Source organism: Bos taurus, chromosome 12, assembly GCF_002263795.3.
Source record: "Bos taurus isolate L1 Dominette 01449 registration number 42190680 breed Hereford chromosome 12, ARS-UCD2.0, whole genome shotgun sequence".
NCBI lineage: Eukaryota > Metazoa > Chordata > Mammalia > Artiodactyla > Bovidae > Bos > Bos taurus.
The window spans coordinates 74,630,090-74,646,313 of NC_037339.1; the positions used below are offsets into that span (position 1 = coordinate 74,630,090).

Here is a 16,224-nt window from a genome sequence, read left to right on the forward strand (position 1 = left end):
AGTAAATGGGCACTCCATTCACTATTTGTGCGTGTGTGACAACTTCTAACAGATGCGTTCCAGGTCATAGCTTCTCAACTTCTGGGGACCTAAGAAATGAAAACAGTTGCTTAAGGGTACATTCTGGACCCACAATCCCAATGCAAACTTATTTATGTGCTTATTTATTCATTTATTTTCACTGCACCAGGTCTTACTTGCAGCAGGAAGGATCTTTATTTCGACATGCAGGATCTGTAAGCTGTGGCATGTGAACTCTTAGCTGAGGTATGTGAACTCTTAGTGGCAGTATGGGAAATCTAGTTCCCTGACCAGGGATTAATGGAGAAGGAAATGGCAACTTACTCCTGTATTCTTGCCTGGAGAATTCCATGCCCAGAGGGGCCTGGCAGGCCGCTGTCCATGGGGTCACAGAGAGTCGGACATGACTGAAGCACACACCACCAGGGATTAAAGCCAGGCCCCTTGCATTGTGAGTGCAGAGTCTTAGCCACAGGACCACCAAACAAGTCCCTCAAAGCAAATTTCTCAAAAAAAAAAAAAAAAGTTGCTGGACTTTTATTCCTTGCAAAGTGAATGGTTTCCCAGTTCCACTGTAATAGAAGGTACTACACAGGAAGTAAAGAACTATACAAAGAAAGAAAGTTTGATGTTTCTTGGCCTATTTAAACCCCAACATGTCTAGGAACTTATTAACACAATACTCAAGTTGGATATTAAAAGAGACAGTATGTCTTTTCTGTGAAAGAAGCATAGCTCTTACAAAGAAACCACAAAAAGCATGTAAGTTTCACGCAATACATGAAAAGTCTAAAAAGCTAGTTGAACATTGTATGCACAAAATCATCTTGAAACATGCCTGCCAAAAAAGCTTAGATGTGAAGTTTTATCTCAAGCCCATATGAGCTCTTAATTTTAATTCACCTAGTCACATTACTAGTTTAAGATGGGATAACAGACCCTCTTTGGTTTCAATTCTCTTGAAACTTTCCTCTTGATTCTTAGTTCTTTTGCAATCTGCCTTCGCTGTTGATTCTGGTGGCTCAAATGTAACTCTCATATTTTGATATGTAATCAAGAAATAATGACTCGTTTATATATTACTACATATTTTGACAGGACACTTTCCTGCAATTATTTTAAGCACAAACTTGAGGTGTTATACTATACCAAGGTAATGCAAAAGTAAGCTATCCATTTTAAGGTAACAGCGATACAGCTGTTAGGACACTGCTCAATTTTAGTACATCTTTATAGTAGTAGTTCGATAATTGACGGAAAAAAGAGATGATAAAGAACATCTGTTTTACTGATTAACACAGAACAAAACCCTCTCCACAAGATGACATTGTGGGGGCCAAAAAGGGTGAAGAGGCACGCTATGATCAAACCTTGCTGCGGTGGTGGTTTAGTCGCTAAGTTGTGTCTGACTCTTTCTGCAACCCTATGGACTACAGCTCACCAGGCTCCTTTGTCCATAGGATTTTTCAAGCAAGAATACTCGAGTGGGTTGCCATTTCCTTCTCTAGGGGATCTTACCGACCCAGGGATTGAATTCAGTCTCTTGTGCGAGTCGTGTCGCCTGTATTGCTAGGTGATTCTTTACCACTGGAAGCCCCAGATCAAACCCTAGAAGTATAGAAATTTGTAATTCCCAAGAAACGTGTACTAGTAATGAATGGGTGTAGACTGGTTAGAGAAGGACATAGTTTAAGAACGGTAAACCCAATAACCAGTTATTGCAAAATACAAGCCAGGAATATTTAGGGACATAAGTTCTCCTAAATTTCACTTTATGGATGGGAGAGAATGTGCAATTAAGAGAACAGTAAGTAGCAAAAGTGTGTTGCTAAAAACATTATAGGAGGCATGCCTGGATAACCCATGCAACTGCTGCAGTATGTCTCCCTAACGTCTAGAAATTTTCTCACCCTAAATACAGGATACTGTTCTCTCGATTCATCCCACGATTTAGCCCGCATCCCTCAGCACTATTTCTGTGTGCATCATTTAGGCAGAATGCCACGGAGACGACATTAAAGCGAAATTCATCACTCTCGCTTGCAATTCAACTCGTTCCTTCGCCAGAGTAGGGTGCTGCGACCGCCACCTCAATCAATGACCCAGCCCAAATCCCACCAGCTCGTCCCTGTCTCCATACTACCAGTCTGGGTTGGCAAGAGAATCGCGATTTCTGATTGGCTCAGAGCAAGTCTCCGTCATGCGTGAGCTCACCTACCATTGGCTGGCAGAGCACGCTCAGGCGCAAAGGACCATCCTAGCCAAGCAGTAGGCGATGGGAGGGCGGAGCCTGCAACTGGACTCCCCCCCCAATTGGCTGATGGATGGTATCACGTGGTATAAGGCGGCTCTCCATTGGCCGAGAGTGGCACCACGGGGTCCACAGAGGTGGGCTGGTTGGCTGAGATGGACCCCTAGCTTCCTACTAGGTTGTCCCGGCTGGCTGTTGCTATGAGGTGTCCCCGGGCTTTGCGGCTGTGGCTGAGGGCTCCGCTCTCCCGGTTTTCCAAGCGCCCGTGGTGACAGGGCGTGGGAAGAGCTCGACTTTCTCTCAGGCCAAGAAAAGGGCGGGGCTGGGGAAGGTGGGCGGGACCCCCGGCGACGTAACCGGGCGTGGGCCCCGGCTACCTCGGCCTCACTGCCTTGGGCAGTAAGCTCCCTGCGGCCTCTCGCGTCTCCCTGAGTGTCCTAAGGCGTAAAATAAAAGCTTCCTTTCGTGGTGTGCCTGCTCCTCCCTAAAACAAAGAGCCTTCTCGTTATCTTTATAAAAACAAATCCCTCAGGAATGCTGACGCACCGGGTGGTGTCCAGCCAGGCCCTCGTGCCATGGTCGCCGTTTGGGCCCTGCCGGTGTCTCTCTTCTCAGTCCCCTCCTCAGGTTAAATCTCGGAGACTGCTCTGGCCCCTCCAACATCCTGTCTCCACCAAAGTCTTGAACGTGGCGTGTTCAGGTAGAAACCCCTCCCGTCGCCGGGTGGAGAACTGCGCATGCTCAGTATGCCCCTCACCCGCTGGGTTCGACGGGGTGGGGTGTTGTCCGGTGGCCCAGGTGGTTGTTTATCTAAGCCTCCAGCCGAGGCTTCCGCGCCGCGCAGAGCCTCCCGGGAGCGCGCGCGCGGCTGGTCACCTAGGCGACAGGGGCGCAGGGGCGGGGGCTGCGCCGCCGGGCCCCGCCCCCCGGGCCGCCGGGCCCCGCCCCCCGGCAGCGCTGCGGCTGGGGCTCGGGCGCGCGCTCAGCCGCCGGGAAGAGCAGCAGCCTCGGCGGCGGCGGCGGCGGGCGGGGAGCTGGGCGTGGAGGCGCGAGGGGCGGGGCGGCCGGGCGGGCGGCACTGCGGGCCCGCGGTTCGGGCGGCTCGGGCGGCTCCTTAGCTCCCGCTCCGCGCTCGCCTTCTGTGCCTGCCGGCGCCCGCGGGGCCGCCTTGCCACCTGGCTCGGCCCCTATGCCCAGGGCTGCGCTTGCCTCCGCCGGCGCCCGGGGGGCCGCGGCGGCCGTGAGGTGGGGGCGGCCGCGGGAGGCGGCGGGGCCGGCCGCCGGCGCAGGGTCCGGGCGTGCAGCAAGGCGGGCGTAGGTCTATGTCGCGGGCGGCGGCGGCGGCGGCGGCCGCGGAGGGACGATGCGCGAGTACAAAGTGGTGGTGCTGGGCTCGGGCGGGGTCGGCAAATCCGCCCTGACCGTGCAGTTCGTGACCGGCACCTTCATCGAGAAATACGACCCCACCATCGAGGACTTCTACCGCAAGGAGATCGAGGTGGACTCGTCGCCGTCGGTGCTGGAGATCCTGGACACGGCGGGCACCGAGCAGTTCGCGTCCATGCGGGACCTGTACATCAAGAACGGCCAGGGCTTCATCCTAGTCTACAGCCTCGTCAACCAGCAGAGCTTCCAGGACATCAAGCCCATGCGGGACCAGATCATCCGAGTAAAGCGGTGAGAGGGCCGGGGGCGCGGGCAGGGGGCTTCGCCGGTGGGGGCCCCTCAGCCCTCCTGTTCGGGGATCAGAACTCCCTCCCGCGTGCTCTCGGGTGGCCGTGGGCTGGAGGAGCTGTCTAGGGAGACGGCTGTAGGATCATAACGTTTTATAAAAAAAAATTTTTTTTTTTACCAGCATCATCCTCATCCTCTTGAATCTCAAATTTGAGTGCTTTGTTTCACAATTCAAATTTGGCATCTCACAAGCACAGCTCTTTGTCTCTTGGATGTTACTAGTAGCGCCTGTGCAGAACCCCCAAAGCAAAGAAAGTTTAAAACTCGCAGAGGCGAGAGGGGCGGGTTGGTTTCTGCTGGGAAGAGGGCAGCTGTGCAAGTATAGTGGAGACATTTTCAGATTCAACAACAACAAAAAGACCTTTGCAGTTAGTTGACAGCAAAAATTGCTCACACATACGTGGTAAACATGTCAAGTCCGAAGGAAAAAGACCTTTCTCATTTCATAGAAGACTGACTGGTGCCAGGGCGTTTTAACAAAAATGAACACTGCAATTAAGATGAAACTTGAAAGACAGATTATCATATTATTTGAAGACTTGGCTCAGTGGAATCGATGAGTATATTCTAGTATATAGAAGCACAAATATACCACTCACATTAAAGAATATGACAACTTTTTTTTTCTTTCTTTAGTCTAGCTGCCTTATTCCTCTCAAAAACAAAAAAGAAAGAAAAGGGGGGAGGGGGAGACATTCCTGGAAATAAAGCAAGTTTCTTCAAAGGTGTGACTCAAATGTCAGCTAATGTAAAGTTAATGCAAATAAGCACTTTACTGATAGGAACTCTTTTACTCTTAACTGTGCATTTTGAAAATATGGCTGATAGCTTAAATGGCTTATGATATTTGTATTCTCTTAAATTGATTATATTTTTTCCTATAATTTCAAGAATCAGAAATGCAATGTCTCAGTTCCGAGTTTTAGCAAATTTTTCTAATTACTGGTTAAGTGCACGTTACTGTTTTGTCTGATTCTTATTATTAATAATTGCTAATAATTTTGATCTAGTGTAGTTTTGTTTTTCTTACCCAATTCTACCTATAACCCTAAATTAATAGACATTGGCTGAAAGCTAGTTGTAAGTGTACTGTAGACGTAATCTCATTTTTAGCCAAGTTGAATCAACTCATTTTGAAAGAGCAGATACCAAGTCATGTGCCCTCAGGGGTTGTTCAAAAATTCATTACAAGAAGCAGATTTTTGATGCCACATATGAGATCAAAGGGGAAGCCCTCTCCTGAAGCACCCCTCCCCACCTTTAACTCATTGAATATGCACTTTAATAGGTAAATTAAAATTTTGTATATTACTTCTTCCATTAAATTTCAAACTAGAATAAAGTCAATATTTTTATGGTCTCTGATGATGTTCTAAGATCTGTGAATTTAATAGCTTTTTTTTTTTCAGTATCATTTTCTTAAAGTTAATTGCTATAGTTAACATAGGAATACTTTTGGTGTTAAAGCATATGATATTAAGAGGCTACATTTAAGTGACTGAAATCTTTAACACTTCCCCGGGACTATTAACAATAACAACAACAAAAAATCCCTATAGAACAGGGCAATGAAACACATTGTCACATGTCAATCTTGGGCTGTATACATATATCACATTAAAGTAAATGCCCCACCTGCTCCACTCTTTGTATTTACATATATACAGATAATACATACATTGATAAAGTCACATGCCCAGTGCAAACTTCTTGACAGGAGCCTAGGGGACAGAATAGGGCAAAATGTCATTGGATAGTATATTCACATGATTTTGTAGTTTCTTTTGGTATATTTGAGATCACCAATAATGAGTTATTCTGAACTTAGTGTACTGGACCAATTTATTTGTTTGCAGTATGACCCAGGAAGGAAAAAAGTAAAACTCTACTTGCCCTGATGTCATTTTACTCACTCGTCTCAGTTCCTGATGTAAAAGGTAGAAAAAAATCAGCTGACGTGGAGTTCATAAGCTCAAGATAATTGTCCATAAGAACCACTTGGGCCTATCTGTGTCCTGATATTTTTTTTACCTTTCCCTAACCTCATTATCTGGCCTCCCAGCCTATAGCATATTTTAAACAATATTGAAAGAAAGGATCTGTGTATTTCATGTATATTATAATACAGTGTATATTATGCTAGAGCAGGCATTCAGTGTATTGATTCTTTAACTTAAAGAATAAAATATGATTTTCAAATAAGTGCATTTTCTATTCTTTTTGAGGATCAATTTTTAAGCAGTTGCTGTAGGAGGTATTTGTAGTTGTTCTTTCCCCTCTGCCAGTTAGCTGCTGTACATATTACATACAACAGTCGTTTGAGGATGTTTAATATCACCATAATGCTGATGACATAAGTGAAATGTAGAGAGGGTTGATATTTTTTGCCAAAAACTAGTCACTGGTGGAGAGGATATTTAAACCAAATCTGCATGAATCCATATACTCTTCTCTTCCTCTACACCAGGCTGCCTTTGAACTTAGCATTTACTGACAAATTGAATTATGCAGCCTTTTGTCTACGGCAGTACTATTTAATTCAAATATAATTGTGGGCCACATGTGTAGTTTTGAAATGTCTAGTAGCTGAATTTTTTTTTTAATGTGAAGCAGGTAAAATTAATTTTAATAATAAATTTTATTTAACCCACTCTAAAATGCTGTCATTTCAACATCTAATCAGTATTCAAAAATTGAAGTATTTTCATCATTTTCTTTTGCATACTAAATTTTCAAAACTTGGGGTGCCGTTTATACTTACTGCACATCTCAGTATTTATACAGTATTGCTGTATTTCAGTTGCTCGGCAGCCACACGTGGCTCCAAGGCTAACATGGGACAGTACAGGTCTAAGGTGTAAATATTTTGGGGAAACGCTTGCTTCTCTAAGCTCCAGCTTCCATGTTGTGAATTAACAGTGTGGCACGCACCTCTCAAAGAATGTGCCTGCAGTGCTGGAGACCCAGGTTCAATCCCTGGGTCAGGAATATCCCCTGGAGAAGGAAATGGCAACCCATTCGAGTATTTCTGCCTGGAGAATCCCATGGACAGAGGAGCCTGGTAGGCTACAGCCCATGGGGTCGCAAAGAGTTGGACACGACTGAGCGACTAACACACGCACGCACATGTACCTCTCAGAGTCCTTGTTAGTATTAAATGAGGTAATGCATTTTAAGGTGTCCAGCGCAATACCTTGAACATTAAAATGCCAGCTGTTATTTAACTTTGTTTCCTTGTCTGCTTAAGTGTTATTTTAGAGGAAATAAATTTGTGGCTGCATTTTGAAATTCATTACCTAGTGTAGACTAGTAAAGTGTTAGTCATGTCTGACTCTGCGTCCCCATAGATTGTAGCCCCCCAGGCTCCTCTGTCCATGGGATCTCCCAGACAAGAATACTGGAGTGGGGAGCCATTCCCTTCTCCAGGGGAATCAACCTGACCCAGGGATTGAACCTGGGTCTTCTGCCATTGCAGCCAGATTCTTTACCATCTGAGCCACCAGGGAAGCCCAAGGTGATACTAAAAAGGCAATCGTGATGAAAACAATCCTTGGAAAAATTTTGTTGGTATTCTTTTAAAATATTTTCTCTTATTTCTCTCTTAGCCTTATTTAACAGGCTTATGGACAAGAAAAAAATATATATATATATTTTCTCTTATTAAGGATCTTGCAGGAAAAGGCCACAGAATGAACATGTAACTTTTACTGTAGCATCTGTGCGTGGGCAACAGTGAAATGGAGCGTGTCGCTAGATTGTTCTTGTATGGAGTGTTGCTTCTAGAAAATATAAAAGAGGCCCCCACTCCCTTAAGTGTCTATCAGTTCAGTTTAGTCGCTAAGTTGTGTCCAACTCTTTGAGACCCCATGGACTGCAGCACACCAGGCTTCCTTGTCCATCACCAACTCCTGGAGGCTACTCAAACTCATATCCATTGCGTCAGTGATGCCATCCAACCATCTCATTCTCTGTTGTCCCCTTCTCTTGCCTTCAATCTTTCCCTGCATCAGGGTCTTTTCCAGTGAGTCAGTTCTTTTCATCAGGTGGCCAAAGTATTGGAGTTTCAGCTTCAGCATCAGTCCTTTAATGAATATTCAGTACTGATTTCCTTTAGGATGGACTGGTTGGATCTCCTTGCAGTCCAAGGGACTCTCAAGAGTCTTCTCTAATACCACAGTTCAAAAGCATCAATTCTTCAGTGCTAAGCTTTCTTTATAGTCCAACTCTCACATCCATACATGACTACTGGAAAAAAAGTAGTCATAGGTTCCTAGGTTCATGGATATTCATACACAGATTTCCCACGCCCCATCTGAAAGGAGAGCATTCCTATGAAACCTTTCCTAAGCCACAATGGCATTAAGTGAAGAAGTGGTTACCTTAGGACACATCGTGCTTACACATACACACAAAAAAATTTAGATGAAGCTCAGATGTGCACAGACACAGTTCAGAGCTGTGGCAGCTTGATGCTGAGATGCTGAGCGTGGTTCCTGGGGAGGGAGCCTGGGGTGCCTCTCTCCTTGATAGGGTAGTGCTACTTCTCAGCTGCTCACATCAAACCAAATGCTGAACGCCATTTTCGTTTTTCACTTTTAAAAGCAAAAATCACCTGATTTTTTTTGGTTATCAAAAACGGGTACTAACAGAGGTCTTTTGTAAACGCGAAGTGGCATAAAGCAGCTTTGGAAAAGCACAGGACATTTGGAAAGTACATACGCAAGTTCCTATCCAAGCCTAGTGGGCCGACTAAGTGGTGGTTTTTATAAATTCCCATGCTTTCTTTTTTTGAAATTGACTTTGGATGAGATCAAACACATAGGGAAGAGTGGTGGGGATATAGAATATATTTCAGTTGAAATAAAACTCGAATTCTTTCTAATGTCATGGGTGCTTGTCCCATTCCTCCCAGGGTAAGCTGTGGTCCTGACGTGCAGTATCTTGGAACACGCTGTCCAAGGCCTGTCTTAGGATAAAGCCCAGAAATCCTCACCATGACCAGGCTTAACATGCTCTTATCCCTCTTGGCCTTTCCAGCTTCACCTCTGGCAGCCTTCCTCGTCCCTTGCATTTGAGCACCCAGACCTTTTAGTTCCGCAAAATTGCCTATCTTCTGGGCATTCCTTCTACATGTAGAAATCACCTGCGTTTTGCAGAGTTAAATCCTCTTGGTGGTTGTAGTTTTTTAGTCGCGGAGTCATATCCAACTCTTTGCAACCCTATGGACTGTAGCCTGCCAGGCCCCGCTGTCTGTGGGATTTCCCAGGCAAAAATACTGGAGTGGGTTGCCATTTCATTCTCCATGAGATCTTCCCGACCCACGGATCGAATCTGCACCTCCTGGTGGCTCAGACAGTAAAGAATCTGCTGCCTGCAATGCAGGAGACCCGGGTTCCATCCCTGGGTTAGGAAGATCCCCTGGAGGAGGAAATGGCTACCCACTCCAATATTTTTGCCTGGAGAATTTCAAAGACAGAGGAACCTGGAACCTATGACTACAGTCCGTGGGGTAGCAAAGAGTCGGATATGATTGAGTGACTAACACTCAATTAAAAGATTTCCTCCTCAGGGAAGCCTTCCTCATCTTCCCAAATTGAATTTCCTCCTTCCCGTCTTCCCACACTATACTGACTTCATGCCTCTCCCCTTCCCTCAACCATGCGTATTTCAGACATCAGTGACACCCTGTGCTTCCCCTCTGCTCGTAGTGCTTATCAGAATTTAAATATTTGGGTGATATTTAAGTACAATCAGTCTTTCTTATTAAACTCTAATCCCATGTGGCTAGCACAGCTCCTGGCACTTAGGAAACAATCAAGAAAAATATGTTGAAAAAATTCAGTGTTCAAAGAAAGAATTACTCTAGTGGCCTCAGTTTCCCAAAGCATTTGAATTTTATAGATAGAGGAGATGATTCTTTAAAGCCCATTTTGTAGTCCCTTCAACTCTTAACATTCTAGGAGAATACTTGTGTCTGCTTAGGGCAACTGGAAAAGAGATAGTTTAATAAGAACCTTAACGAATTAGAAACGTGACGTTGTCCAGATGGAGAACACAGCATGGGAAATGCATAGGGGGTTTTGCAGGTACTCAGTCGTGTCCGACTCTTTGCGACCCCACGGACTGCAGCATGCCAGGCTTCTCTGTCTTTCGCCATCTCCCACAGTTTGCTCAAACTCATGTCCGTTGAATCGGCAATGCCATCCAACCATCCCATCTTCTGTCATCCCCTTCTTCTGCCTTCAGTCTTTCCCAGCATCAGGGTCTTTTCCAGTGAGTCAGCTCTTCGCATCAGGTGGCCAAAGTATTGGAGCTTCAGCTTCAGTATCAGTCCTTCCAATGAATATTCAGGACTGATCTCCTTTAGGATTCGCTGGTTTGATATCCTTGCTGTCCAAGGGACTCTCAAGAGTCTTCTCCAGCACCACAGTTCAAAAGCATCAATTTTTAGGCGCTCAGCCTTCTTTATAGTCCAGCTCTCACATCCATACATGTCTACTGGAAAAACCATAGCTTTGACTAGATGGACCTTTGTTGATAAAGTAATATCTCTGGTTTTTAATATGCCATCTAGGTTTGTCATAGCTTTCCTTCCAAGGAACAAGCATGTTTTGGTTTCATGGTTGTGGTCACAGTCCACAGTGATTTTGGAGCCCAAGAAAATAAAGTCTGTCTCTCTTTCCATTTTTCCCCATCTATTTGCCATCAAGTGATGGGACCAGATGCCATGATCTTAGTTTTTTGAATGTTGGGTTTTAAGACATCTTTTCCCTCTCCTCCTTCACCTTCATCAAGAGGCTTTTTAGTTCCTCTTTGTTGACTGTTAAATAGACCAGATTAGCTAAACCAGGAATTTATATAAAGTGTGAGAGGAGGTAAGGCTAAATATTAATATGCAAAGCTGAATTACAGAAGGTTAAAGACTTTCGGACTTGATCTTGTAGTCAAGGAGCATGATCAAAATTCTTGCTGAAATGGTAATATGGTGATGATATGATAGATGGCTTAGTGATAATAGACCAGAGTCAGAAGGAAGAGTTGTAAGATACTGTCAGAATCTCACACAGATTCTGAGTTAACACAGTGTCTGTCAGAACAGAAAGGAAAGAATGGATGCAAACAATGTGAATTAATCAAACTTAGTGGGAGAAACGAGGGAAAGGTCAAAAGTAACCTTGACATTCTGAACATGAGCGAATAGGATTAGGGAGAAATAGCTGCGGGAGATGTTTTCACCTTTTGAGCCGGTGATCATCCAGATAGATGCACCTAATAAGCAATTAGGATATTGGAATAAAGCCTGAAAGATCAGTTTATGTATGAATAAATACAGAGACTCGAGATCATCTTCATAATTCAGATTTGGAGAGTAGACAAAACCTTCTGGATAGAATATAGAGAGACAGAAGTGGGTGGCCAGTAATAGAAAATAAAATGTACATGGTCAAGGATAGAACTTGAGAATTGCAAGTTACCTAGAGGAGACTTCATTATGTTAGAAGAAATGGCATGTTTTAAGACTGGGACAAAGACTGGGGAAAGGGGTGGTTAATGTGTACTACCCAAGTGAGTGAGTGACTTTTTTTTTTTTTTTTTTTACTATTCTTATTTATATTTCTCTATCATTTGAGTGATCACTTTTAAGTGACCAGCTGGTTGTTTGCCCTTTTTCTTTTCACCACAAGTTGCCAAAAAGCCTGCTCTAAGGTAGAGATGGATTGCCAATTGCTAAAGCATAGATCTTGACCCACAGTAATTTGGTGCATAGAGCTAAAACCAGGAAATACATCCAGTGCTGTTTGTCCCAATAAATGATTTCTGGAGTCTGCCACCAACTCCTTCCCCAAACACTACCTTGCCCAGTTTGATCCCTCTGAAAACCAAAATTGTAATTGAGAGCTCCTCCAAGGTACAGAGCCTAATAACTATGAGTCATCTTTTTACAGCCCAGAGTTTTTTTTTCCCCTGAAAGGGGAACTTGGTTTCATTGCAATGTAAAATTAGAGTAAATTACAGTAGAGTCAGGTTCATTTTACCATCCCAGTATTAGAATTTTTTGAGTTCACTTTGTAGATGATGTCCCTCCAGCTCAGCTTTCTGGGAATACCTCTGTCTAGTTAGCACGATAAGGGAAAAAGTAGTTTGCTATGAATCTTAAAGAATCAGCAGCGTGTGACTTGCAAATCTTAATCTAGTTAAGGTTTTGTAATCATTGTATCAATAAAATCTCTAATCAGGGGAATCATTACAGTTTCTTTTTAAAGGTAGAGAGGGCAAAAAGAATTTAGCCAGCCATCCATGCCACTGCACACAGACAAAAGATATAAGCCCTCCCCAAATGGATAAATCCTCTGGCAAATGGAACAAATGGATGATTCGAAAGGCACTTTGGCCACTGAAATGAGAAGTATTCAGGCAGGTAGAGGACACTGACCTTCTAACTCTCCTTTAGGAAAAAGTCAATAATTGATAAACGTTAAGGAGTAGGAACTAATAAAATATGTCTAGATGACGAAACCAACAGGAAAAGCCAGCACAGTTGGAATCTTTTTAAGTTTTCCAGTAACACTACACTTAAGTGGTCTTAATTGTATGCCATCTTTTCAGAAATTATATATGGCACATTAGATATTTATACATATTTCTAAGCAGTGATCTTTACATAACACTAGGTATACCACACTTAAGGAGGTTTTTTTCCCAAGGATAATTTTTACTTTCTATGGTTTCTCTCTCAGCCATCGTCTTTAGAACCTGAACCCCTGGGGAAAGAAGTGTGGCTCCCATTCTAGGGTTTCCTCTGGCTCTGTTTGGGCTTACCCCTTTCTCTCCATCTGTTCTTACCTACTGTTTCCTCATGTACTTATGTTTTTCTGGCTTATAGTATAAAAGGAATTCTATGTACCCCACATTTGTGGGGAGAAATTTGAGTTTGGATATGAGTAGACTTTAACCCAAGATAAAACTGTTGGAGACTGAATAATTGCAGAAGTAAAAATGAAGAGAGTGGATTTCTGTAGGAAATGTATTATGAAATATTAATGGTGTACAGAAACCTACCATGTATATGTTTGCCTTTTGAGTTGTAACTCAGACAGTTGTGAAAGTGAAAGTCGCTCAGTTGTGTCCGACTCTTTGCAACCCCATGGCCTATACAGTCCATGGGATTCTCCAGGCCAGAATACTGGAGTGGGTAGCCTTTCCCTTCTCCAGGGGATCTTCCCAACCCAGGGATCAAACCCAGGTCTTCTGCATTGCAGGCAAATTCTTTACCAGCTGAACCGCAAGGGAAGCCCAAGAAAACTGGAGGGGGTAGCCTATCCCTTCTCCAGGAGATCTTCCTGACCCAGGAATCGAGCCAGGGTCTCCTGCATTGCAGGCCGATTCTTTACCAACTGAGCTATATCAGGGAAGCCCTTTGACAGCTGTGGTTCATTAAATTAAAAATCATTCTCAGCCTGACAGAAAAATTTCTTAAACATACTTTTATGGTTTACCAGATCTAGCGTTTTAGTACAATGATATCAATAATGACAATGCTGCGATTTTAGACATCTGCATTTCAGTAAAGAATACAAGTAAAATATATTGATAAGATTTAAGGTTATCAAAATATATTAAAACACATATTTTGATAACCTTAAAGATTAAACCTTCCAAGATTTCGACATGGTGTATACTACTGAATGGGCTTCCCTGGTGGTTCAGATGGTAAGGAATCTGCCTGCAGTGCGGGACACCTGCCTTCAGTCCCTGGGTTGGAAGATTCCCTGGAGGAGGGCATGGCACCCCACTCCAGTATTCTTGCCTAGAGAATTCCATGGACAGAGGAGCCTGGTGGGCTACAGTCCATGGGGTGGCAAAGAGTCAGATATGATTGAGCAACTCTACACACACACACACACACGCACACAGTACTAAATACTGTTTAAATGATGCTTCTAAAAGATTGAAACCTCTTTGGAAACGTATGACCTAATATTTCAACTACTTCACCTTTTATTCTTGTAGGAAAACTCTAATAAAAAAACAGACACCTATATTAGCCTGGTTTTTAATAAATTTCAGTTTAAAGGTCACCGCTAGGAAATAAGATTTTTTTTTTCAGCATGTGAGTCAGAATAAGGTTATTGGTTATCTGAATCAAATGTCAGCAGCATATTATATTGCAGACATGGTTTGGGAGATCTAGTAACAGAACAGCATTGGAATTCTTTGCAGTTTGATGTATTTCATTACTTAATGTTGGAAATGAACTTATCATACGTTGCTGAACTCTGTCCGAATAAGCTATTTAAAACAGATTGCAGCATGTAAATAAAGTATACTTGTAAATTACACATTCTTTAAATCAAAATGCTAAAATGTATTCACTGGTCACATTGGATAGATTGTTGGTTTGGTTTTGTTTTTTGTTTTGAAAATGAATCAGATTGGTATTTTATGGGGAAGTATGCTGATTAATGATTTTGTGGGTTTTTTAAAGTTTATTCTTACTGAGATAATTGACATATATACATTGTAATAGTGGTAGGGTTTTTTCATTCAGTAAAATTACCCAGGACAAAAACATTGTAAAGCTTTAACTTAAAATATTTAGAAGTTATTTCTCATAAAACGTAAAGATTTAATATACGTATATACTGCAAAACAATCACCACAGTAAGTTTAGTTAACATCTGTCACCACACATAGGTAGAATTTGTGTGTGTGTGCTGACAACTTTCATGGTGTACTCCCTTAGCAGCTTTCAAATATCCAATACAGTATTACTGCCATGCTGTACCCTGCCTGCCCAGGGCTCACTTATTAGTAATTTTATAACTGGTAGTGTATACCTTTTATTTTTTAACCACCTTCGCCCATTTACCACCCTCCCTCTGTTCTCTGTATCTTTGAGTTCAGTTTTGTGGTTTATTTGTTTCTTTTAAGATTCTCTATGTAAGTGAAATTATACAGTATCTGTCTTTCTCTGCCTGACTTATTTCACTTCGCAGAATACCCTTAAGTTCTATCCCATATTGTCTCAAATGGCAGGATTTCCTTTTTTTTTTTCCTTATGGTTTAGTAATGTGCTGTTTTGCGTATATGCCGCATTTTCTCTATCAGCCTGTCCAACAGTGGATGCTTAGGTTGTCTCCATGTCTTGGCTCTTGTAAATGATGGGGCAGTGAACTTGAGGGTGCATGTATCTCTCTGAAATAGTGATTTTGTTTTCTTCACATGTAAATGTCCAAATGTGGCATCCCTAGATCATATGATAGTTCTTTTTTTTTTTTTTTAATTTTTTGAGGAACTTCCATACTGTTCTCTATGGTGGCCGTGCCAATTCCCATCCCTGCCCACTGTGCACAGGGGTTCTGTCTTCTCCACATTCTCAACAACACTTGTTTTTTGTGTTCTGAGTGGTGGTCACTCTAACAGGTGATAATCTCATTGTGACTTTGATATGTCCTTCCCTGATTAGCAGTGTTGAGCACCTTTATATGTACTTGTGGTCATCTGATGTCTCCTTCGGAAAAATGTCTGTTCAGATCCTCTTCCCATTTTTTAATTGGATTATTTTTTTCTATTGAGTTGTGTGAGTCCCTCTTATATTTTGGGTATTAACCCCTTATAAGGTATATGATTTGTAAATGTTTTCTTCCATTCTATAGATTGCCTTTTCATTTGGTTGATGGTTTCATTTGCTCTGCAGAAGCTTTTTAGTTTGATGTAGTCCCCCTCTTTTTTATTTGTTTTGTTGCCTTTGCTTTTTATGTCAAATCCAAAAACTTATTACCAAGACCACTGTCAAACAGCTTACCACCCTATGTTTTCTTTTAGGAGTTTTATGGTTTTAGGTTTTGTGTTTAAATCTTTAAATCCATTTTGAGTTGATTTTTGTTTGTGGTGCAAGATAATACTCCAGTTCTATTCTCCTACATGCAGCTGTCCAATTTTCCCAGCACCGGTTCCTAAAGAAACTATTCGTTCCCATTGTATATTCTTGGCTGCTTTGTTGTGAAGTAGTTGATCGTATATGTAAGGGCATTCTTTAGTCTGTTCCACTGATATATTAACATATGTCTGTTTTTATGTTGGTACCATACTGTTTTGATTTCTGTAGCTTTGTAATATAGTTTGGAATCAGGAAGTGTGATGGCTACTGCTTACATCTTCTTTCTCAAGATTCCTTTGGCTATTTGAGGTCTTTTGTAATTCTATACAATTTTAGA

At 42.6% G+C, this 16,224-nt stretch overlaps 1 protein-coding gene across 1 annotated transcript in view; it reads left to right on the forward strand.

Annotated features, from left to right (window-relative positions):
- The first annotated feature begins 3,635 nt into the window (after positions 1-3,635).
- RAP2A (RAP2A, member of RAS oncogene family) overlaps positions 3,636-16,224 on the forward strand; it is a 39,332-nt gene continuing 26,743 nt past the window's right edge. Inside the window, exon 1 of the mRNA NM_001192942.1 lies at positions 3,636-3,949. Within this exon, the coding sequence (NP_001179871.1) occupies positions 3,636-3,949 (314 nt within the window). The remainder of the gene's footprint in view (positions 3,950-16,224) is intronic.